Genomic DNA, 26,219 nt, shown 5'->3' with positions numbered 1-26,219 from the left:
GTTTTTTTCTCACAGTTGTGACGAGCTGCAAGCCCACAAAACTTCCTTTCATACATACTGAAACCGTCTTGGTGTTCTAGTGTGCAACTGTTGGGGCAAAGACACTGGATGACTCAGGAGCACTGCACAGAATTGTTGGTAAATATCAGGGGCAGAATTTCCCCAAAGCGTGTCATTCCACCGTATGTCATAACAGTAAAGATCAGTTATCTTCCTCGTATGTTTTCAGAGAACCCAGCCAGTAATGTCAAGCAGTTCCCTTCATGCTTAAAATCCCACTGTGGTGTTAGGAGCTAAAGTAAAACACAACCACAACCTTCACAAACACAATATGCAGCACAAGGAGCTGTTATTTCTATAAATAGCACTGGCTCCATGCACAACACTTTGGCTACTATTACACATCAACAAGCACAGGCATCAGCCACAAGCTCTGAGCCTGTCACATGTGCCTGAGCATAACACGCAAACACAGCACAGATTGTGTGCATGTGTCATATGCTCGCACACAGAGACGTGCATTCATACTCATCCATGTCAGTTAGAATCAGTGGGTTTGGTCACCGTTTTGAGCACTACATAATATGCTTTCCTGTTTTCACCAGGAGGATGTGGTTAGGTTTTCTGTCTTGAGTTGAGCTGCTTCAGTAGACACAAGTAATTTTTCGCCCACAAGCCTAATAGCCCACTCATGTACCGACAGAGACAATGACAGCAATATTTACCAGAAACAGCGAGAACAATAGGTTCACATGATCATAAAAGAGAGGGGCCTTCAATAATGGGAAATAAATGAGCGAGCCGTAAGGCAACAGAGGAGAAATGCTCACGATGGAGCAGCAAAATCATGACAACCACATGAAGTTATCTTTACATGGTATAAAAATATCAGCAAGATTACCATGCTGAGTCTACCAGATGGAGATATGGCCACCCATGGCAGTGCATGTCAAGTCCCAAGGAGAAACAGCAAGGAGACGTGACTGCGAGACGGTAGACGGGGCTGCGCTGCCCTCTGTTGGTCAACTACTGAAAATGAAACAATCAAAAAGTATGTGGTCTGAGTGGATTAAGAATTGTGTCATTAATCCATAAACATGCAGGTTTTTAAACTGATTTGCCAACGTCGACTCAGCATAGTTATAAACAAACAACCTCTTACAGCCTCAAAATGTCAGAACTGTCCAAACTACATTTTCATGAGTCTACTTGAAAAGGTCAGGCACGTTTAAGTGATCAATTATTACAGAGAAAAAACAAACAAACCAGCAGCTGAATTATTATATATTTATTGAACAATGTTAAGTATGATAGGGCTCTCCATGTAGGAACTCTAATAATATAGTATAAAAAATTAAAAAAGTACAAATAACAAAGACAAGACAAAGCATTGTAAACAACATCCAGAATAAGAGAAAAGAAACACATTTCCTCATGGCAGTATTTTCAGAATAAAGTGTTTCGTGTTTTTTTTCCATGTCATAAAACGTGTTTTTCTCCCCATAATTAATATTGTCGTAGTTGCAAAATTGTGCCTCAAACAGAGACGTTAATCAAACGCTTTCCCAACTATTGGGATGAATGTAGTGTTTTCTTTTCTCCCTATAGGGTTTTCTTTCTTTTAGCACACAAACCGTTGAAAAAGGCAAAAATACAAGTCCATATATCCGTGAAGTACAAAATATGAAATGTACAGAATAAATGTAACATAATAAAAGCAGGCCAGAAAAGCCTTTTACAGTTATAATGGCCACATTTGACTCTTCAAGTTATACTGAAATGCAAAACAGATGACGGACAAGTGGGTAATCCTACATATCCCATGCTGCCTTGGGGCTGGATTGTGCTACACAAAATAAACATTCCTCATTGGATGAGGTCATGACAGGGGTATATAATACCAGATATGGTGGTCGGATGGAAGTTGCTACATGTAAATGGTCAGAATATGTCCAATATGCAGTGCATGATATACTGATGCTAGAACGGGAGATGGGGTCGGAGTTCAGTCCTTTGGAAGGCTACGGCTGGCCGGCGGACCCCCCCTCAAGCTCGTTTGAGCTTGTCGATGTGGAAGGTGAGTTTGAGGGCGGGGCCGAGCTTCAAGCCCATGTATTTCATCATCATGTCGCTACGCAACAACAGGAGTGCTTTGCCGTCAATCTCCTGCAGCAGAGGGAGGGAGAAGTGGCTGTTAGCAAAGCTGTCCGCCAAGTTAAGCTGTGCAAAAGCGCTGAACGACGCTTAAAAATGATCTTAAAAATGTGGACACGTGAGTGATCTGATGCATCTTCACCAGTTTGAGGGAATACATACATGCTTTCTGAAGAGGTCAGCATGTGGGGCCAGCACCGGGTCGATGTCTCTGATATACTGCATGACGTCCTCCACTGTCCACAGGTTGGGGTCCTGACCGCTGGGTCTCGGGCTCTCCCGGAAACTGCTCGAGCCTGGAAGACAGTCGTTCGCTGGGTAATTTCATCTGCCGTTAAATCTGCTGTTATGTTACTTCAATTTTCTGCAACGATCCAACAGCTCACGAGAACTACAACACACAATATGAAATATTCTGAAAAACACAAAAAATGCAAAAGGCGCTAGCTAGAGTCACAGTTTGGTTTGTCTGTTCTGGGCTACTGTAGAAACATGGTGGTGCGACATGGTGGAGTCTGTGGAGTAGGACTGAGAGCTGATTCTAAGGTAACAAAAACACAGTTCTTATGTTCAGGTGATCACACTCATACAACATGTTATCTTAAATCCTTTAGGTAATTCAGCTGTCTGGGAGGTTAAACAGCTTTAACTGTATTAATCTTGTAAAGGTGAAGTCTGAGTGTCTTTTATTCAGCTACTGTAAGATGTGACACAAATGCATCCTTATCAGCCTTAAAAACTGTATTGTTAAAGCCTACTTACAGTTCACTTAACATGATTCTGGCTGCGGTGAGACCGACAGCAGCACTGTGTGGACAAAAACGCAGCCCCTTCACTCATTTGAACGGGAGCCCTTCCGGCGACGCAGCAGAGGTGCCAACACAGAGGGCTCCAGCAGAAGCATGCAGGGTCATCATATGGCAAAGTGCTCCGCTGGCCAATTAAATATGTGCCAGCACACATTCGCAGCAGACTAATGTGTAATGTCAACGGCGTATTTCCACAGTTGAAGCAAAGCATTGTAAAATCCTGCGTCACAGTATTAGAAACTGCTGTGAAGCATTTGGTGTGTGACAAGTCTTCAAACTCATGGATGTGTTAACCCACACTGACAGTATTTCATGTGGCTGAGCCGATGCTCCTCCCGGTTCGATGAATACGTATTGCAGTTCTTAAGTATCGCAATTTGATCTTATGATTTATTGCGATTTTTGTTTGCTTTTTTAACACGAGACCATGAGAAAATGTTCACACACTCATAGAGGCTGCACATCATGGGCCATATTTTTAAAAACAACGCACATCAGGTCAGTCAAGTGAGGTTACGTGGAGCAGCATCAGTGGTAAATAAAACACTTATTCAGGTAAAATGCTACATTTAGCCATTGCTGCTCATCAAGCAAGTGCCATAAGAAAACAAATAAAAGGTGTGTGTATGATAGGTTGGAGCAGACTATGTTAGCAATAGTTAGCAGCTGTTAGCTTGTTTCCACGGAGCACAGGAACCATACACCTGTGAGTATGAGCACCTGTCGTTTTATGTGAAGCACGTGGTGTAAAACGGAACGATCGATCGCTCCCACTCATTATAATCGCTACGCTGAAGCACTGAAATGAAACGCAGGCAGCGACAACGCCTCCCGTCTCAGCGTCTCCTCCTACCTGTCGAGTTGTTGTGGTGCAGCAGCTTGGACGGAGACCTCAGGCCGGCAGTTTGTACCGTAGAGTTTGGAGAGAGAGGGCTCTTCTTTAAGTGCTCTGACACGGAAACGCTGCTCTCCAGGAAGGACTCGCCTGGGGACCGTGTGACAGGACATTCAGCTGTTAGGTCTCAGTTTCCTTAATGGATCGCTGAACAAGTTAACGAGTCAATAACTGATGAATCGTTAATGATGAATAAGATAAAAACACTAATTCTTCTCAGTTTGAGCTTTATTTAAATAACTAGCAGCGCACACACAAACTGACTTATTGCCGTGATACGCTGCACAGAGACACTGCCTGTAACCCTGCAGAGTAACACAATGATGTGACTGTGTGTTCTGTCCTTCCATAAAAGCGGAAGGCCCTTTTAGGGGGTATCATCCTTTTACACAAATCTCTTCAAATATTCCATTAACTTTATTAAAATCTAAGGAAATTGAAAGATGATTAAATGATTAACCTCCTGGCCCAGAACTTAATATCACTCACTCCTGAGCCAAGAGCTTCTTCTGTTTTACTGCCTCCTTTTATATGATTATATAAAGACTTAGTGGACAACTCAGAGCGGGCGATTATCGGAAATGTCTCCCATAAAATGTGGCGCAGCATTAGTGTTGAGAGCCACTGATTGGACGGTGTGAATAGGATACACATGGGTGGAAGGCTTGTTTAATCAGTCAAATCCTGTGATTTAACTGCACTTCCGCTTATATTTTTTTTTGCTCATAAATAAAGAACAAAGAAAAATAGTCTCCAAAGGCATTTTATGAGGCAGGAATTTATAAGCCAGCAGCTGAATAATTTGCATATACACTGTTCCCCCAATGCACAAAGTGGGTACGGCATAATGGCAAACGTAGGGGAGTGAGGCTGCAGTCTCATCCTCCAATAAATATATATGAGAAATAAGTTACTACTGTTCTAATCCCTGAATTAAAGTCAATCATTGTGGTCAGTATCTGACTATACTGACACTGTTCTTTGTCCAGACTGCTAATTATATCGATGTCAATCGTCAAAGAAACATCCCTTTAATGAGCTGTCTAATTATAAACAAGCCCAGGCTGGATTCAAGAAATGAGGACAATCACAAAGGTTGCATACCGTCAGTGGAGTGCCGGGGGATTTTGGCCAGTTTCTGAGGCAGGGGGCTGTTGTAGTCCTGGAGGAAGCGCTTGGTGCCTCGACCCGGGCCCGTCGTCAGGCCGTCTCCGAAACCTCTCCTCTCTGAAATCGATGCATACGGAGAACAGCTGATTCAGGTAGAGGTGACAGAAAGAAGTGAACCAGACTGTGGATCACTTGGTCACACTCTTCTTTTGGTTCAATGGTGAAGGAAACAAACCTCTATCGTAGGAAAATACTGATTTATTTTGAAATTTTTGCACTGGAAATACAGAACCTGTCAGCACGGGTGCACTTTTAAATACAGTGAATTTGGTTATGACAGTGAATACTGTTTTCTATATCATGTTTTACCAATAAACATTTATCAATTCAGTAAACTAGAATGGCATAACCAAGAACACACACTAAGCATCCTCCACTGTAACAGTTTAACCCTCTACAGGGGGTACTTCCTGTGCTCCCCTCCAATAAAGAACCGTGTTGTCGGCAGACTGCTACATGGCTGCACAGCTGGCAGCCAACAACATTTATGTTATCTCTGATTTCTCTTGTTCTGAAAACTGAAGTGTAGGTGAGGAATTCGAAGTTTCCCACATTAAAACAGGTTCTTTGCCTTTTGTACAGCAGTGTAACAGCAGTGTAAAGCACACGGTGCCTCTGCCTCTGTGGAGGCACACGGAGCGCCTCCCTTGAGTATTTACAAGATCTGTTTCTTAGAAGGTTTCTGGCAGCATCTCCACATGAGTACAGCAGACAGGTTTCATCTCCTCTCTTTAAAGCCGCTTCGCCGCTCCACTGGAATTTCTAACTTGGATACAATACCTTGAAAAATACATATTCAATATCATCTTCAAGACCACGAGAAAAAGTGACACAACATTGAGGACATTAAAGTTTAGACTTGTACTAAAAGATGAATGTAAGATAGAATATGATGCATTGCTGTTTGACAATAACATATACGTTAATGCAGCTGTAATATTAATCCAAAAACATCAGATTTAATAGAAAAGCACCAACATGAAGCAATTTTTTGCACTATGAGTACTTTTGCTGATAATACCTGAATACATTTACTCAGGAAGTGTTTTAATCAGGATCTGAAAACTTCTTCCACCACTGCTGTTAAGCAAAACAGAATCTAAGTTAAGGCACTTCTGACCAAAGACAAAGTATTTTTCCATCAGCTGACACTCTGCTGTCTGAGCTTCCTCAGGCCTGATCGCTCTGAGGAGGATTAGCTTAGCTTTGAGAGCTACAAACCAACACACTTATCAAGAGCTTGGGCCATCTTGTTTAATACTTGTTTAATGATGTTGAAGCGGGAGCCTGCAGGTGCTTTGCTAAATTTGTCATGTTGTCACCTTTACCTCTGCAGCATCACTTGCACTGATGCTTGCTTGTATTCTTCACCTTTCCTTGTTCACTTGTCTCAAACGTGAAGTATTTCCAAACAGCACTCCTGCTGTTTTCTTTGTCAACCAAATCCAGTCACAGAGGCTCTGCACTTACCATTTTTAAGTTAGCGCCCACTCCGTATTATTAAACACGCCGTTTACATTCACCAAATATAATCACCATGTGCACGTGAGCACCCGGTGAGTGAAGCGCAGCACTGACCTGCAGTGTATGTGTGACTGTCGTAGTGCAGGCCTCCTCTGGCTACAGGCTGGCTGCCAAACAGAGGGTCGCAGTGAAGGTTGTGGCAGAGTTTTTCCAGGAAGCGGAGGACGTAGGTGACACTGCTGACTGTGGGCAGGGTCAGGGTGTGCTGCTGCTGGTCAAAGTAGGCTGGACGGGACAAACGGGGACAAAAGGGAGAGGATCAAATTCTGTTCAACGAGGTGTTTGACACGTTCGGTGACCTCACATTTTAAGCACCAATGACGTCTAAATGTCTAATGGAAGAAAACTGCTGTTTCATGAAGGCTCTCCACAGGAGCAGGAGTGCGAACGAGAGGAAAATTCCCACCTGAGATGACTTCGCCTCCTTGTCCAGACTTGAGGCAGGAGAAGACCGTGCCCTGGTTGTGGGCAGAGTCCACACAAGCCTGAACGCACTGCTGAAGCACCGAAGAGGCCCGGCCTGGCCCAAAGTGGTCCGGGAGCTGCTGGATGCGCCGCTGGTCCAAATGGGGTCCCACCTTGCCGTACTTGTTTAGGTAAACACAAACTAGGGGGCAGAACAGCAAGCAGAGGAGGCAACAGTGAGGAATCTGTTGCCAATAAAAGGAGGCGGCAGGGTGTGTGCGGTCATGGCGTCATGCACCACACATCCCAGAGAGGTATATAATAATGTCCAGTATGTCCAGGTCTGTGGGAGGTGAGTACCTGTGGGAGCCTGTAGTGCAGAGTTGGGGATGGTGGCATTGTCCAGAGGCACAGTGCTGGTGTCGGGCTCTGGGGTGCTGCTGGTGGGAGACGTGGGGACTGGATTAGGTACCACGCGTGGTTTCCTCTGGATACAAACACACATACATTCAGACATTTTACAGCATTTGTCTCTTCGCTGGTTCATCACCATCGCTACATTTGGTGGGACCGGCTCATAATGCCGCTCCAAAAGAGACTGTTGTGTTTCACTTAGTTCTTTCCAGATTTGAACTCACAAAACAAAGCGCCTTCCTGTGAGTGTAACATGGTGTAGAATCAGAAAACAGTTCAAGAGGAAACTCTGCCAAGTATTTCCATTAATCTCTCTTCAGTACATTATTGGGACCTGATGAGTGCAGCTAGCTTCTCTGCCAGCACACCAAACTGGAAGCAGCTCAACATTTGTTGTGAACAGCCATCGTGTGTTTGGAACTGTTGGTGCCTTTGAAATGTGAACCAGCTCAATCTGCCTGACTTGAAAAGCATCGACAAACGGGACAGCATCCATTCAGAAATTTAAACTACAGAACCAACACGCTGAAAGATGCAGCCTTTTTCAATTTGCTCAGTATTTTGACAGACACAGCAGAGGCCAGAGCAGGATGTGGCAAAGCAGAGATAATACGATTATCAACAGGAATTTTCATCTTATTTTGGGCAAGTTTTGGACAATACCACTAAGAGGAGGTGAGCGTTGGAAAACACATACTGCTGAATCTTGAAATTCTAGCATGCAATGTACTTTGTGGTCTAAAAATGACACCCAATAGTTCCCTCCTCATGCAGCCAAATAATATAATGTGGTCTCCTGCAGGTCAGTGATGTCTGTGCTGATGTGTATGTTCTGGATGGCTACCTTGCTGCCTGGCTTGGGTCCTCTTTTCTTTGGGATCTTGATAGGTTCTGCCTGAGTCTGGGCCTGCTGCAGAGCTATCCTCTGTGTCCAGTTGGCCGGCAGCCTGCCCCGGGTTCGCCCTGGCCCTGCCGCTGGCCGCCCTGGGCCAGCCATGGCATCTTCCAGCCAGCCAGCTCTCTTTGCCCAGCCCAACTGCAAACAAAGAGCAGAAAGAGACACAAGAGTCAAGTGGGCTCAAACTCCTCGTGCTGCTACAAGCTACAGCGAGAACGCTCCTCCGGGTCAAGGTCAAAAGTGTTAACATGCATTCAAGGCCTGTGAAACAACTCGAGCTCCGCTGCTCATCAGAAGTGAGCAGAAAGATCACAAAAACACTCATTTTGAGACGCCAGTCAGTCAGTCACGGTTCACTCAACTCATTTTATTTTACCTCCAGTCGCATTTAGCCGCGACGAATCAGTTTGGATCTGAGACACTTGGTTTTGACAAATCTGCCTCGGACATTTCTGCCGCCACCACAGTATAAATGGAGGTGCAAAGGGAATTCTGTCTGTGGTCCTCACATCAGTGACAAATTTGACGGCAACATGTCTTTCCAAATTTCTCTTTAAAACCGAGGAGACAGTGCAGCTTTCACCTCCACCGTACGAGGGAGGAGGCAGATATCTCAGACACACATCACATCACATGGCGTGAAACAATTCGAGTTTTTGGAATTCAGGTGAACTGAACCCACAATTAAAGGCAACCGTCTGTAAACCGCTCCATGCATACCTTACTGCCAGGCTTGGGCCCTCGTTTCTTGGGGACCTTGATGGGCTCCAGTCCTTTGCCAGGCTGGATGCTCTGCGGTCCCAGCGCCGAGCCCTTCTGACTCCAGGGCCCCGACACCTTGGTTTTCCTGCGGCCTGGCTTGCGTCCTCTCTGACCTGGAGGTCGGCCCACCATGGGGGTGGGGTGCATGGCTGGGCTCTCCACACTCCCGTCTGTCAGCGCCCCGAGGCTCTTAGGCAACACCACTGCATGGGCAAAGAGGGGCAGACACACAAAAAAGATGAGTTGAACAGTGAAAAAGAACTAATTAAGCATTATACTAGCTCCAGGCTCCACATTTAATCACAGGGGGTACAGAGAAATGTAATAATGTTTGCACAGTCAGAGTAGTTATTTTCCCATTAATTGCATTTGTGAGTTTAGAAAAATATTTCTTTGCCAGTGCGAGTATCCAGTCTGAAGTCTTGACTACATCATGTGGCTATGTGATGTGAGCAACTGGAGGAACCAGATATTGGCTCATTGAAAATCAACTTCACCACACACTTGCCACTTAACTTGCACATAACACTAACACACACAGCAGAATGAGTCATGTAGCCGACTGCACACACATCCTCGGAGCCTTCAGCAGTGTCCCGGTTTCATTACAGCTGCAGCTCACCAAGAAGAACGATTACACTCATAACACACTCTCAGTGCAGGTGGCCCAGAAGGTATCACCACCACTCACCTGTGCTGCTCTAAATACCTTTCTCAAGCGCTGAACGGCAAGTAACGCACCGCGTCCTTTTCACAACAAGCACAATCAAACTTTTGAAAAATCAAAAAGCCTTCGGTTCGCACGGCGCAGAGCTGAATCCGCACTGTTCCTAACACCTGAGCTCGAGCTGCTCACAGCGGCGCGACGGCAGAGAAGGTCAAACATTGTCAGCGGCGAAACACTTTTCCACACTTGAACTTCCTTTCCTCCGTTATAAGCCCGAGGACATGACACCGCATCGCTCAGACTGTAGAGTGCTTCGCAGCGAGAGAAGGCAAGAGGGGGAGAGGTCACATCGAGAAGTGCACGCTCCGATTCGCTTCGTAAGGCTGCTCATTCAGCGGATTCTAACCGCTCGGTGAACTCGAAGGGTTTAGCTGTTTTTTTTCTGCATATAAATAAGGTCACAGAACTGACTCACAGCAATAAGATTTCTCTACATGGTAGTCAGACTGAGTGGCAAATAGTACATTCAACAATTAATCAGGATACACTGTCTTGCAGAGAGACATCAATATAATAATAATAATAATTCTAAAGTGTAATTGTAGAGCACTTATCACAACCAGCGTTACAAACTGCTTTAAAGCAAGCACATAAACACTGCAATAAAATACGCAGTAACACCAGAATAAACAGGCCAGCATGAAGAATAAAAGAGGAATAAAATTTCAAACAATGGATGACTGTAACCATAAATAACACACCAAGGGTAAAACGTCAAAACAATGGGTGAGTTAAAATAGAGCAAGGTCAAGAACAAAGAACAAAAAAATCAACCTAAAAATTAAAAGAAAAAATGATAAGAAAGTCTTTCGATAAAAAGGCGTCCCTGAAAGCGATTTAAAGGAAAACACTGACGTCGGCTGGCTGTTCTACGGCCGAGGAGCGCGAACAGCAAACGCTCTTTGGTCTTCGAGCGTGAGCTGGGGTCAGTCAGCAGGTTCCTGCTGGAGGATCTCAGGCTGTGTGTTGGCTGGTGTGCTGGTAAATGGGCAGCACACGTGAGGTCATTCAAACTGGATGAATGTGTTCTCTGCTCTCAGTTTTTGTCACGAGTCTTGCTGCTGCATTTTGGTAATTGATTTCTGATTTAGACCTGTTAAAAGATCATTACAGTAGTCCATCCGTGAGGAAATAAGAGCATGAACGACAGTTTGAGTGTCACTGATGTTCAGCATTGATCGTGTTCTGGTAATATTAGTCAGATGGCAGAAACATGGCTGGGTAACCTCGTTAGTGTGCTTCTCAAAGGTGAGGTTAGAGTCAAAGAGCGCATCAGGTTCCCTGACCTAACTGATTAAGGACCAAGACAGTCCTGGATAATGGGATGTACACTGTCAGGATCAATGACAAGGATCTCTGTTTTATCAGAATTTAAATAAAATTTAAATAAAATGCTGTGTCTCTGCACAGTGGGAGTGTGCGTAGTGAGGATAAAAGTGGTCCAAGTATCGACCCCTGGGGGACTCCACAATGAACAGAGCCCCCTGACCCAGATACCAACCCAGAGCTGCAGCCTCTCCATCAGAACTGCTCACAGCCGGTTCTGTGGATCTGATTAACAGCTGCTTCTGTTTCAAATTTCATTGCGATTTTTCAATTTTCAACCAACATTTCACCCACCTCTAATTCATTGGGGTGGCGGTGGGGTTAAAATAAAGCCCAACCATCTGCACGGTCAGATAACACGGAGAGGAAAGCAAGGACTCAGAGCTATCCGACAAGAGGTGAGGGAGCCGGTTTATAAGGAAGCACAGAGGTAATTAAAAGATGATTTTCTTTGGCTCAACCTTCGAGTCCCTGCTCACTGGAATAAAAGAAGGAACGTGTGAACACCTTAAAAGCTTGAGCAATAAAACCTAATCACAAAGCAAGCTGCTGACAGCTGCGAGGTGGTCTTAAAATGTGTCTCTCGCACTCCCACCCATGAACACACACTCTTCATTTCTTGATGGGAAGCGTATGAGAAATCACACGAACCACTGAGGGAACATGCATGGCAGAATCATTTAGGGCCTAAATTAAATAAATAAAAACAACAGAGCGAGCAGCGCACTTTATATGAGCCGACACGTCCAGCAAAACATCAAGGACGTGAAAAAACCACCACGCAGAAGAAAGAGCCACAGTATAGCCTGGATAACTGGCTTCACATGCACCTGCAAGCCTGCACACACACACACACACACACACCCCCGCGCACACACACCAGCTAAAATACACTGGTATTCATCCTGGATCAACCCGAGACAGATTTACGAGAGGAGCGGCCACATTCATTTACACAGGTCTTGGCCCGTGGGGCTGTATTTATTAAACACACTTTCACACAGACACACCAATCAATGCAAAGCTCAGTCTGCAGGCGACTGCTACTTTTCACCGTGAAGCCACGGGGAAAAAACAAGACACCTGATTGATCCCCCACAGACTGGCGAAATCTGAGATAATACCTTTAAAAGGTTTAAAGAGCTTGAGGTTTCATGCCCATTGATCAATGGTGGCTCTTGTACATACAGCCAAACAAACGCCTAACAAGCGATCCCTTCTTTTTTCCCCTTTCCCCAGAGTGCACCGAGTTCACCGAGTTCACAAAGCCACCACTGCCAGCTTCATATTACAGGAAGATAACTTCTCGAGAGCTTTTAATCTATCCCTCCGACTGCCTTTATGGAACTTCATTCATCTTTACTCACCGCTGTTGGCCAAACAAAAGTCAAAAGTGTGTGGTTGTCTGCACAGCTGTCCTCAGATTCACCCTCTGCTCCTCTACCACTCTTCCTCCGCGCTGCTCCTCCTTTTCTTTCTTTTTCCTCCCTTCTCTTCTTCTCTCCTCCCACCATCTGCTGACAATGTAAACAATCCACCTTTCAAGGCATGCGTCTTGTCTTTGCTCCTTGTTTCTAGCCCCTCTCTTAAACTCAATTCTCTCCGAGGTGTCCAATCAGACCGTCAGCCTGGGTGCCAATGAGAGGCCTGTGGAGGGGCACCCGGGCTCGTTTCAACCACGTCATGGCCCGACTCTGCCAACTGGATGAGTGCCAGGCCTTCATAAAACACTAGCTAGGCTACAAAGACATGTCCTGCCTCCCATTTCCCTCCTTCCTTTTCCACTCCTTCACATACTGTGGATTCTAACAGATGAGTACAGTTGACCTTGTGGCTGATAACCCTTCAATCCACTCCTTCCTTTTTAGTTTCTTGTGTAACAAACTGCTTACTCTGGTTCCCAGCTCTGCTTCTGGCTCCTGTTCCTCGTGTTGAGACACTTAAGGTGGCCACAACTTCTGAAATGCTCCAACTTTGAGAGGAAAAATGACTGGTGACAAGGAAACTCTCTGTTTGCTTAATGCAAAATGCGAAACCACAGGCATGCCTACTTTTTACAATATGGACTGGATGTTACTGGACATTAAAAGTTCAAAAGAATGTGTTGTCTAAAGAGCGACTCAACACCATCAGCAATTAAAAATAGCAAATTCGTGCTGATCAACTGTTGCTAATGATGCCTTCAGGCAGACGATGTACCTACATCACACAGTAAAACTTCAGCAGAATATGAAACCTGCTCATTATTGTGTCACGCAAGTTTCCAACAGTTCTCGGATTTAAAAGTAAAACTGAATAAAAGATAAATACTACCGTTAAATGTCATTCTGAAATATGCTCTCTTTTACCACTCAAGTGCTTGTTATGCAGTGGGTTTGCTGCTTGGACTCAGATTCTATCAGTCTGAATGTGAAAATACAGGAAACAGAATAAAAGCAGTATCTTTGCAGTGTATACGCAGACCAGGAACACAGGGCACCCTTATTTTGACTCCCTTTGCAGAGACTTAGTCCAGGATGTGTTTCACAGTAACATAATGTAATTTGTGTCAACCCCTGTATAGTAATAAACCTAATTTTAACGGTATAATGTGCAGGATTTCCTAAAAAGCCAATATATAGAGTCATCCAAAAGTAAACCTTCATCACTTCACTCATTAGAAGTGATCAGCAGTGTATTTGCCTGCAGAGGCCCTGCCCTCTGGCCGTATTGTCTTATTTTATTCCAATTTTGCTGTGGTGGGACGTTTCTGGATTGCACTGTTAGAACAGTTATTGTGTAGCCCCGAGCCAATGGCAGCACACAGTCCTTCATAAAAAGGTAGCGAGCAGGTGCTGGACTGTAAGCAGTGCACATCCCAGAGAAAGCTACGAAAACGCTGGACAGAGAGCTGAAAACTCTTTGTTTAGAAACAGTCCTGCACAGTGCATCTTCACCAGCCTTTGGTGTGTAAACGCCCTGCACACCCACACGTGTTTTCAGCTAAGCTCACCGATTGGACCCCTGCTCAGGACACACTTTTCCACTGTCCCGAAAAGATGTCCAACCGGGCACATACGTGAAAACACCTGTGTGGGTGGACCATGAGCGTGCGGAGCCCTTAAAGCGTCAGTTCATCCACACATGCTGTCATCTGTTCTAGTGGTCACCAGCCATGCAGACAGATTTGGTTTTTACATGTCAGGTTTTGAAATATCCGTCTCTGGTGGGTTCCGCCTCCTCAACAACACAATGGAGGGGGATGTAATTCTGTTTGTGGTGCTCGTTCCAGAAACAAGGACAATTCACTGGAACCGCTTTGTACTGAAAAACAGCCCCATTGAAAACTGGTTAGTAATCTGGATAACAGACGATCCGGAGTGACAAGGTCAGTTTTTAAAGGCTGTTTATCGCCATCGTACTGAAGTGGTGGCAGAAATCTCAGAGATTTCACAGAACTTAGACAAATAAAACAAAAGTCATCTGCATGGCTAAACAGCTGAGCTAGTTCGTACAACACGACTGGAAATCAGAAGTGTTTATAGTAGTTTCCGAACGGTCGTAGTTGAAGGTGGAGAGAGAGGCTGGCCATCATACGAAGGGGGGAGATGTGACATCTGCGCACACACACTGATCGTGTCAATGTCAGATTGTTGGTTTCAGGAAGCTGCAGAAAAGCTCGGACACTGCCCCCCCTCGTCAGAAAGACGTCAGGGGAGGGGGCTTCTGAGGCTATTCGACGACCTGACAAACACTGGCGAAGCAGCAAACTGGCAGCTTAAAGTGCAATGACATATTTTTCAAAAGCTGGATGAACAAACACTTTCAAAAAACACATGCGACACCCTTTCTCACAAAACCTCTCGCCTACTGTTAAGGTCCAGACCTTTGGTGCCAGGCGGCTGAAGGTTGTCTCCAGTGAGGGTGCACCAGCCAACAGGGAAGATGTCACGCGAGTCATACCGGCAGTAGTAGTCAAAGGCCCCCCGCCAGCCATCAAAGGTGACCAGCACCTCGACGCCGCGCAGTGCACCCACTGTGGCCGGGCAGATAAAGTGGGGATTTTTACGGTCCACCGCCTCCAGCTTCATGCCTACCTGGAAGGAGTTCTGCTCCGGGGCGGGAGGCTCCTGCTGGGGAACATGGAGGAGAAAAAAGGGGGTCAGGTATGAAGGTGGAATGCTGGGAAGTCTAAAAAAATCAACAGAAAGCTGCTGAATGTTTGCTGTGGGTGATACGTTTTCTAATCTGCCAGATATCATGCTGTCAGACCAAGATATCAAATTATGGAAAGAAGGTTTTCAGAGCACTTTGAGCTCGTGAGCCTTGTACAGGTACCTTGTGAAAGATGCGAGAGGGCGCCATCTCAGCTCCATTTAGTGTTTTCAGAAGAAACATGGGCCAGGAGGACGCATTGAGACGGAAACCTGAAAAGAGGACAGCTGTTTTTACAACTACACCAGCTTTTGATCCAAGGCTTGTGTGATGGTGACACTGACGTAGACAAATTAATGGTTTTTCCATCATTTTTCAAGTAAAATCTCCATTATTATCTGGTTCCAGCTTCTGGAAATGTGAATATTTGCTGCCCTTCTTGGTTTTATACTACTGTAAATTGACTACACTTCAGTTTCAGACTGCTGTTTGGACGAGACATCTGAGGATGTCACCTTGACCGCTATGATCAACATCACTTCGTGGTAACAGTCTAAATAAGCAGACATCAGAGTGCTCCTGTGTATTTTCCTCTGGGTGTCGAGCTGTCTAAGCAGTGGCAGGAAGTTATTCATTAGCATTAACATGACACACTGATGCTCTGTGCTGTCAGTCACTGACACCTAGTGGACAAAATGAAATATATATATATAAAAAAAAAAAAACAGGACAGGAAGATGAGATGCTGTGAAGAAGTGGTGTCCAACAAATCACAGTAATGTGCAAGAAGACTGTCAGAGGCACCTGGCTGAGTATGGGTAAAACCAAAAACACCACAATGAGAGCTATTAGAGAGCTATTATGAGCTCTGAACCATGAATATTTTTCAGTATTTTGTCGTATCTTCAAGAATATCATTATCACAGTAATACCTTGAAGTATTATTTTAGTGCCATATCACCCAGCCCGACCATGAAGTGAGTAGAAAACATACAGAAAAGACGGCATCATCTCACTTGTGTGTGGCCTTACCAAGCGGCGGCTGCAGCATGCCTCCGTTCTTCTCGCAGTTGCCGATTGGCTGGATCTCCGAGGAGTCCACCAGGCGCCAGAAGTCGTTCTTGTTGTCGGAGCCGTCCAAGCGCAGCCGCAGCCGTGAGCCCGTCAGACCCACGACGGTGGCGATGCAGGTGGACGTGGTGTTTCGCGGATCCTGGGCTTCCAGCTTCATCCCTGCCTTGAACTCGTTGAGCGGAGGCGTGAGGCTCTGCGTGGCGGCGACAGGCGAGCGTTAGCTGGAGAGCAGCGGCGCGATAAGAGCAGCGGAGAGTAAAGAGTCAAAAATTCAAACAATTTCTCACCTGTCTGAAGCAAGACGAGGGTGCGGCGATCGCGCCCGTCTCCTTCAGGTATTTCTCCCAGCTGAAATGCCCTGTGGACGAACGAGAGGAGCAACAAGAAACTCACAGTCCGACAGTAGCAAGATGTGTGTTTCCAGGCGTGAAAGGTTTGATCAATGCTCACGTTTAATTAATTTTGAGTTGACTTTTGTATGAGACGTTTTGTGAGCCTTCAACACAAAACAACAAAGAGACACCGGGCTTAAAGTCTATTATGAACATTTGTGGGAAACTTTGTCACGATGATTAATGAAACAACGCTGAGGCGAATCCTTGGGCGCTGCTTCCTCTTGGAATTGCCCCAAACTTACTTCATATATCAGTGGCCGCTGTGGGTTATTTACCTTGGTACTGTGAAGGCACCCGGGAGGGCCGTCCACTCCGGGCATGCTTGATCCTTCTGGCATCTTTCCACTCTATAGCTGGAGGAGCCAGGAAAGACAGAATGAGCTCTCAACCACGGGTGATTTTCCCATCAGTCAGTACCTTGCAATACCTGCCACACTCACTGCTCCAAACATTGTCTGGGGTTACAGGACTATTACAAGAGAACATGAATCTGACTGCACAGACAAAAACAAAGGGACTGGTTGGACTACACTCAAACTAAAATGTGGCATACTTCTAGCTTTAGCTGCAAGCATCTGGGAATAGTTGCTCATTGGAAACGTTTGGAAGACAGTGATGTAATCATAGCGAGAATGCCTCAAAGTCTTACCTTTCTGTGGCACAGGTTTCCTCATGCTCCAGCGTTACTGACCAAGCTCACAACACAACAGTGGCCTCCACTCTAAAGACTAGAAGAAGAAAAAAAGTGTGAAGCTGTGTGAATCTCACACTGTGTGACACAATAACAAGAACCTGCCCACTCTGGTTGTTTGTTGCAATAAAGTCTATCACATTATATTGAATTATAGTCATCTTTGAGTTTGGAGGACTGTGTAAAAGTGACACATCGCGTCTAAAATACTTGCGTTGAAGCAGACTATGCAGCCCTAAAGGTGCAAGCATCACACAGCTTAAATGAACACATTTAAAGGACCACACCCCTTGAGACCTCACTGACCCACAAGCTCATTCTGTATATGCAAACTTTATGCTGATGCGTCAGTATGTGGGAACGTCAGAAAACGTGTGTGTAAAGATGCAGCAAGACGCCAAAAACACTTCCATCTGATGGAATCGTGCAGCCGTGTGAACAGTGTTGGGTCCCATTTGTGTTTTTGCATAAACTTATTGCACAACCCTGTTTCCAAAAAGGTTGGGACGCTTATTCTGAATTTGATGCAGCAACACGTTTCAAACAAGTTGGGACAGGAGCAACAAAAGACTGGGAAAGATGTGGAATGCTCCAAAAACACCTGTTTGGATCAGTCCACAGGTAAACGGGTTCATTGGTAACAGGTGATAGTATCATGATTGGGTATGAAAGGAGCATCCTGGAAAGGCTCGGTCGTTCACAAGCGAGGATGGAGCGAGGTTCACCACACATGAACACATGACTGGATGAAGGATGTTACTAAAAATGTCAAACACAAAAACGGGGAATAAACTGGAAAAGAAGGGGAATGAAGAGCGTGAGAGTTTTTATTCATGCAAATAACTGATCACACCAATAGAAACTGAGGAGTAACCACATCCAAGCACAGGCCACCACATGTAACCTGCACTGTGTTTCAAAGGGAAACCAGAGGAAAACTCAACAAAGGCTCCCGAGATCATGCCAACAATGTGCACTTTGAAGGCCGCTTCAAAGATCAAAATACATTAAAGCTCATTGCTGTGTTAACTGCACACGCAGGCATGACCTGATGTATAAACAGAGGGGACAAAATATTAGAAACACCACAAACTGCAGCCACCATAAAACTGAATCACCGCTCTTAAAATTTTAGCAGTATCACTCAGCTGGAAGTGCACCGATTTCTGCTCCGCACAGCGTTAACTGAACCCTCTGGTGCAATAATCTGGAATCAAAACCTGTTGCATTTTGGTTAAAGACGCCAGAGCTTTGAGTCTTTCTGTGAAGATCACTGCGCTGCATTTCTGCACATCAATCGGCGGACTTGGCTTTGGAGAGGGGCCACATGTTTGGAGACTCTGTGACTCCTGGAAGCCAAACTAACATTAACAAGCAGACACAACACCAACAGGTCAACAGGTCAGACTGCTACAACCAAGACTCAACATGGAGCCAAAACAGCCCCAGATTTAGAGTTTATGATCGGAAAGCAACGTGCAAAACCTTCTTTAAGACAAGCTCTCATGTGAGGAATAAGGTTTGTATTACTGGTTCACAGTAAAGTTTACACATTTGTTTACCATCTGCCAAAAAAACAAAGCGGCTTCATTATGAGATCTGTCCTAAATTAACCGCCGTAAGCCGCGTTCGTACAAACATACCTACCTTAAAACTTCATAACCGTTTAGCAGCGTCTCTCCTCTCCGGATGATTTCCTTTTCAATGGAAGTGCGCCTTTTTCCTCCGCCGAGGGGGCTGGCGTCCAAATTAAAGCGGCCCGCTCCTTGTTTTCCGTCTGGGGAAGTGACAGGGGGGGACCGGGGTTAGAGAGCCCAGCAGGTACACCTTCCTCCCGCTGCTAGCCAAGTGGCCGCTGAAAAGTCGACGTCCAGCTAGTAGCGCTTGTCTGACATCTACACGGGACGCTGTTTCCATTTAGAGCCCAAATCTCCCCTCTCGGGCTGTTGAGCTCCATTCAAAACACAAAGCAAACACATGGGAACCCCCTCCGCCCTCTCCTGTGCCATATTTGCATGGGCGCTAGATGCCCATTTACGTGACACCGTCGCTAATTATGTTATTCGGGAGATAAGAGTAACCTCAAGGGCATGAACAGGACAAAAATAACCCTGAATGCAAATCAGACATGCATGCAGCCAGTGCCGCCGTGCAGACAGCACATCCAGCATGCTATGCTACGCACGGCTAGACACAGACATGCCCACTGCCAAGGATGCTAGCTTAGCATGCTAGGTGGCTCGCTAGCTCGTTGACCTGATTATAAATATTAGCATTAGCACAACGGGAGTGTAGCAGCACACTGAGCCAGTGGTAATATGGGCTCGACGCTGAAGCGGAGCCTAAAAGGAGACGTTGCTCGGTGTATCCGAGGATGTTTACCTTGCTTTGTAACGTGTGTGTTTGTTTCTGATGTGGATTTAGCGCTTGTCCGCCATTTTTTCTACACGATGAGGAGGGGGTGTTTTGCCAACATTTCTTGTTGGGCAGTCAGTCAGGCAGAGGGGCAAGCTGGAGGATGGAGAGAGGGCAGAACAACGACCTCAGGCGAAAAATTCCGGTACTGCAGGCTGAGAAAAAGCCAGTATGAAGTGTATATAAAAAAAACTTTTTCCCCCGAGTTTAACCCCAGGGTAAACCAGAAAAAAGAAAAGAAAAGGAAAAAATGTATCTGATACCCCACTTATCTTTTATCTTTTATCTTTTTCAGTGAAATACCAAAACATCGACTGATACTTGGACAATATATTCACTGTAACATACAGCACAATCTGTGCAATAGCATGTAACCAATAGCCCTTTGTAAACTTGCTGTATGCTGTACTTATACTACATGTACAGTCATTAGATAAAACTAATGCAATCTAATACCACAGTCCTGCAATAAATCATACAAACGTGAAAGTTATAATGTTTTTGAAATGTGTTGATTCTGCTTCACGGTCCTTTTGGAGGCTGCAGTTTGACAAATATAAGGCAATTTATTAGATTACAGCCAGACTGCATGTCTGTACTGCAGTTCCTTGTGACTTATCTGCTGGTCTATACGCTGATATCAGCAATAAGCATTTGCAGTAAGCTAATACTGATATTGATATTGATACTTTCATACTTTCTCTCCTGCACCCTGTTGCACTTTTTGCAACAGTGCATTCACAGTGAAATGTATTTATAGACAATGTATGCAGCTTTCTCTTTGTTGTTTCTATTAAAAGTAGGCTTCTGCTTGTCTGTACATGCAATAGCAGCTATAGGTTTTTTATTCCTTAAATGTTTACGTGTCATTGTTTATGTCTGTGTGTGTATCTTCCTGTACATTTATTTTTGGCAGTGTGTGTGTAAATGCAATGAGAGTTGACCCAACACTGGGTCAAAACACCCCACTGGTACTGGGTCAAGTTAACCTAGTCTTGTGTCAGTGCTAATATTGATCCCACACTGAGTAAATTTTTAACCCTGTTACAGGGACCTTTAATATCCTCTGTAACCAATAAGATCTTGACGTTAAGAGATGTTCATGAACAGCAAGTTTGGAAAGAATGTGACACAAATTCAGGTATAAAACAATTTATGGAAATCTGTTTTTTTAAACATAATCAATTGTACATGTATTTAGATGTACAGTTACACCAAACATTTGGCAACATGCTGTGTTTTTAATTTAAAAATTGCATTATAACCTATCCAATAATTTCCAAAAGTCAAACATATACTGCTGATACTGGTGGCTCAGAAGAATGGTGCAGAAACTGAGTTTTTCTGTACTTCTGCAGCCCTTTCATTAATAGTAAGCAGTCGTTTTAGTACATCATGTTAATAACCGTGATCATTAATTCATCGCAAGAATATGAAAAGAAGACAAGTAAGAATGAAGTTTTAGTAAATGCTCTTATTGCAGCATTAGTGTTGTACAAAGCGCTGCTCTAGTTTCATTTAAACTATGCTCTAGTTTTGGGTGTTTGACTAAAAATGTGGGGTATTTGCCTTGAGCATAACATGAATAAAATTTGATTATCAGCGCACACAAAACTTAACTTGTTAAACCACTATTTGTTCCAGATATGAATATTAGAGCCTTCTGAATAGAATTATGGCAGAATGTACAACAAATAGAGAAATTAAATATTGCAAATGTAACATAACACGTGCTCCCAGAGTGAAACTTGTGCAAAATACCACTGAAATACAGTATGCCTGCAGTAGTGTAATAACAGAATATCTCTAAAGATATTCCAGATAAATTGTGTGGGTGTGAAAATTAGAAATAGGGGCCATTTGGTAATGCCATGCCAATTAGGTCTGGGTAGCAACTCTAACTATGTAATTTGGAGAAACACCCCGCAGTTCAATTGTGTGTAATGGTCACCTGGCAGCACTGCTAATGCCCATTTCAGCCTACGCTGGGCAGGCCATGGCCCAGTGGCCCCCTGCACCCCAGGCAATTATGTTTGGTTTCACACGGTGAAAAGGGTTAATTGGCAGCGCCCACGCGCCTGATTGGACCTGTTTCACGCCTGTCGGCCTTCATCGCATCAAAGGAAGCCTCAGTCCACAAGGCACCATTATTAGAACACACACAAACACACACCTCATGGGCATGCACTGCACACAGACTCTGTTCTTAAATCTAATGTTGTCCTGATTGGACATATGTGGAGGAAGAAACACACTTGCACATAACCCCCGTGCATAGCATGAGCACACACACACACACACACACACACAGAAAAAAGACAGGCAAAAACACACACACATACACCTACAGAAACACATTCATACAGAAATACTGCTCTGCACTTACGTATTCATCATCCTCATGCAGAGACATCAGAGTGTCACACTTGCATGCACACAGGCATTATGCAAATCACTTCCAGGATGATCCTGACTAATATCACTAGGGGTCAGTGTTGTTTAACACAAAGCAGGGCCAGATAATTCTGCCACTTTCCTCTTCCCGCATTCATTTCATCATGATTATTTTGTGCTTTCCTCTGAGCACAGCACACCAACACTTATCGTTTTTCCTCTTCAGACTCTCAAACTTTCATTCTAATGATGATTACAGATTTTATTTCCTTTCAAGGAATATGTTTTCTTTTATTATGTAAAATCCTTTAGTTTGGGTGTCCTTTCAGACAGTTCTGTTTCAGATGTATTCCAGGACTAATTGCATTCTAGTTTCTCTGCCTCACTTGCTGTAATTACAGACAAACCAAAGTGTCTCGCAGAGAAGCCATTATTACTGTATATTGTGTGCCTGTCTGTTCATCAGGGTCTCCATGTGGTTGTAGTTTTCTTATTAATAAGGCTTCAACCGCTGAGCTACCAGCAGTCTATGAAAGTCCTTCAGCCATTATACAAGCGTGTTTGACAGGCAAGTAAGAGCACTGACACCAACAATCCCCTCTAGTAATATGTTCTCAAACTTCAACAAATTACACAAACACAACACAAAATATTCTCCTGAAGGAAAAACTCATGAGAGAAGTGAGTGAAAGTCATTGGGTGCATATTAATTGACCAAAAATGATCTTCAGCCATGCAAGAAAATCTCCAGAAACATAAACTACAGCTCCTATGAGAAAAAAATAAGGAAACTATAAGAGATATACAGTATGTGACTGTAACCGCACGATAAAGACAAGCTTTTGATAAAGGTATGACAGACAAGATAAGTTGGGTCTCATTTTTCATAATATTCTGAGGGTTGAAAGACACTGAAAATGCCTGGAAAAGCTGATTCCACACACTCAAAACACATGCAAATCATTTAAAGAAGCTCCACCGTTTGATTTACAGATGCAAATGCCTGTAATAGCTGTCATCAGAAAGGATTCAAGAGGTAATTTCCTCTTATCTTGTTAGCACGGTTCCACAGCTACATATAATACGAATCTAAAAAGAGCCCATAAATGTACAATCTGGAGACAGAGCGAATATGTCAATGCTAATGTAAACTCTCATATTAGTATTTGCGCTTTTCTTTTGGCAGCAGTATCAGTTTTTGGTCTGTTTGAAACGTCTTACTCGCTCTTTTCATTTTATCGCACTAATTGAATCTGGCTCTCTGCGCTGGCAATGTGTTTTTTTTTGGATGTCTAAACATGTTGCTGAAGGTGTCCACTAGCCAATGGCATGGCTCCACCGCCGTGGTCTGTTTCTGCACATACAGACAGTACAGCAAGGATCTTTTCCCACTGTGCCTCCTTGTCACTTTCAGCACTCTGGCACGCTCCAACAAAGTCGCCCCTCTCACACATACACAAATACCCAGACACATACAGGCATAAACACACACACACACACACACACACACACACACACACACAGTGCGCACATGCATGCACATGTACACACACAGTCAGAGTCAGATTGCGTGTGTTCCTTCCCGACTGCGCCTCAGAGGACTCTGCGCTCGTTCCACAGACGAGGACATGCATGCGCGCACACACACACACAAACACTCACACACATAGAGTGCTGATACACACTTCCCATCTCTGCTGGCATCCTGGGAGGGACGTGCAAGAGAGAGAGCAAGAGCATATGTTGGATAGACGTTTGTTGAGGGGGGGATATTTCTCTTTGGATGTTGTCTTACAAGCTCTGACGGCGTGGCGCAGAAAGAAGGCATTTTTTCGTCCAATTTATTAATCCTTTTAGGCAATGTTCTCTGTTCAGAAATGCAAATTGAATCAATCTGAGGCTGACTTTAAGACTTTTCAAGTGGGATTTAATTAGAAGCCAGGGCCTGCAGTTTTTAATGAGAGAGGGGGTGGAGAGATGGAAAAAAAAGAGAGAGAGAAAGAGAGAGGCATGGGGAGGGAGAGTGGGTTGCGGTTTTGATCTGGGGGTCCTGCTGGAGAAAGGATACACAAACATACACACACACGAACGTACACACATGCACGCACGCACACAAATGCACCCTGTAGAGCCGAGTATGAGGCGGATGCCCGCTGTTTGGTTTTTCTCCACTTCCCTCGTCTCCGTCTTGTGAGAGTTCAACCAGAGATCTTGTTACTTCAGTATACATCTCAAACTCTCGCACCAAACCTAGCATACCTCGGCATACATGGAGTGTAGCTCCATGCTGCTCCTCAGCGTCGGAGCCGCTCAACCTTAAAGACCTGAGGTTAACACCACACAGCTCCCAGAGCAAGCCTGGCTGTGGGGCTGCTGCGTACGAGGAGGGTGGCCTCTGCGCATGTCTGTGCCCAGGGGCCGATCATCTCATTATCCATCCATGTGGTCCACGCTGTAGTTCCCAACCTTTTTGGCTCTTATGACCCCTTAAATATGAACTCATGTCTGCTTGAGAACCCACAGCACAGATTGAACGGAGAGCAATTCAGCCAAAGACTGATTTTTGCTTCTCAGATTGTTTTTTTTTTCCCCTAATTTTATCTATTATTTCGCAAAAGCAAAGACCCAAGTCTAACAATGACCATGATTTCATGCACAAGAAATACATATTTTCTCGCTTCCTGGACAGATAATCATCTTTTAACCCCTTAGATTTATCTTACATCCCATTTCTGGTTGCCCAGATTTGGTACCACAGCTACAGATTATGCCTTTGCATGCACATGTGCACATTACTATGCATGTGTATGTGGCTAAGCATGTACAATGGCCATGAGTGCCAATATGTTTGAGTTATTTTTGGCTATTATAGTTATTTGAACAGATCTTCTCGTCACTCCCTTGTAAATGATTCTAGCAGACAGCGCTTGCCTCAAGAGAGAAACTGGCCCCTGGATTTATCAGAGATTTCGCTGCCATTTGGCTATCACGTGCTACGTCTGATACATTTTGGGGAAATATGGTGCTGTTAAAAAGGGTGAAGTCGGCCTGTGGTGTCGGCGTGTGGTTTGAGAGCTCACGCTCTCCTCTCTACAGTAACTCTCTGCCTTCTTTCCCTCTCCCCTCGCTGTTTCCTGTCACCCTCTCAAATTGGGGCCAAGGCTGGAGAGCACTGGCTTCTTTTTTTTCAGGGCCTGTGTGACATCTTCACCGCCACCATTTGATTTTTCTCTTTCTACATTTTCACTTCTGTGTCGGCATCCACCGGGAGAATGGAGGGGAGGGGGAGGGTTCGACTCGTTAGTGCTTTTAAGTTGACCATTTCCACTCTGAGAGTTTTCTCTGTGCTGCTGTCTTTCATATAAAAGCTGCGGCTTGTCTATGCACTGGAAAAGCAGCAAAAGATAAATGTCAGGAAGACTATTTCAAGCTGGCAAAGCTTAATATAGGTGGGAATAAACATGAAATGATATGCACGAAAACAACAATTTCGGATGCCAGCGGAGTTGATGTACAGTATTGAAGGAGCAGTGGAAGGAGGGAAAAGATGTGAAGAGATGACTTTTAGGCTGCCACGGAGAGACGTGAATTTACCCATTAAAGTGAGAACTGTGTGCCTCACAAAATGCTTGATGTCGAGTTGATACTGTCAATGTTTAAATAATACTAATTAATCTCCATTATTGAAACATGTAATTAATCTCTCTCACACACTCTCTGGCTGTCTCTCTGTCTCCTTCTCGCTCACATTTAATGGAACATGAAAGGGAAACCCAGAGAGCAAATGCTGTGTTGTGGTCCTTGTGGGGAGCTCATTGAGGGACTCACATCAGAGGAGAAGACAGGCAAAGAGACAGACAAGTGGACATGTTTTGACAAACAGACAGTTGGTCCAAAACTCCTCCCTATCTTGCCGCTCTGTGCCTCCTCTCCCCCTCTCTCCTCTCTCTCTCTCTCTGCGTCTTTGAACTCAGGCCTTCATTAACAATCTGCTGATTAACAGGCTTGGGAACACGGGGGGTAGACGGATCA

At 44.7% G+C, this 26,219-nt stretch overlaps 1 protein-coding gene across 3 annotated transcripts; it reads right to left on the bottom strand.

Moving 5' to 3' along the window:
- Positions 1 to 1,273: 1,273 nt before the first annotated feature.
- On the bottom strand, positions 1,274 to 19,859 carry LOC143325016 (polycomb protein SCMH1). 3 transcript variants are annotated; one of them, XM_076737872.1, is made up of 17 exons: positions 19,761 to 19,859; positions 19,026 to 19,155; positions 17,337 to 17,415; positions 16,963 to 17,040; positions 16,580 to 16,650; positions 16,251 to 16,485; positions 15,402 to 15,490; positions 14,950 to 15,196; positions 8,990 to 9,234; positions 8,216 to 8,407; positions 7,318 to 7,444; positions 6,959 to 7,159; positions 6,607 to 6,777; positions 4,963 to 5,085; positions 3,817 to 3,948; positions 2,317 to 2,450; positions 1,274 to 2,166 (listed from the first exon to the last, which is right to left on the bottom strand). In XM_076737872.1, the coding sequence occupies exons 3-17, from the start codon at positions 17,359 to 17,361 to the stop codon at positions 2,047 to 2,049; spliced, it is 2,190 nt and encodes a 729-aa protein (XP_076593987.1). In that variant the 5' UTR covers positions 17,362 to 17,415; positions 19,026 to 19,155; positions 19,761 to 19,859; the 3' UTR covers positions 1,274 to 2,046. The 3 variants fall into 3 exon arrangements, with proteins under 3 accessions (XP_076593987.1, XP_076593988.1, XP_076593989.1); XM_076737873.1 differs by lacking the exon at positions 19,761 to 19,859 and having other exon boundaries at positions 19,026 to 19,162; XM_076737874.1 differs by lacking the exon at positions 19,761 to 19,859 and having other exon boundaries at positions 14,950 to 15,193; positions 19,026 to 19,162.
- Positions 19,860 to 26,219: the final 6,360 nt, after the last annotated feature.

The sequence above is a fragment of the Chaetodon auriga genome, chromosome 8 (assembly GCF_051107435.1).
Source record: "Chaetodon auriga isolate fChaAug3 chromosome 8, fChaAug3.hap1, whole genome shotgun sequence".
Classification (NCBI taxonomy): domain Eukaryota; kingdom Metazoa; phylum Chordata; class Actinopteri; order Chaetodontiformes; family Chaetodontidae; genus Chaetodon; species Chaetodon auriga.
This window is presented reverse-complemented; position numbering and strand designations above follow the sequence as displayed.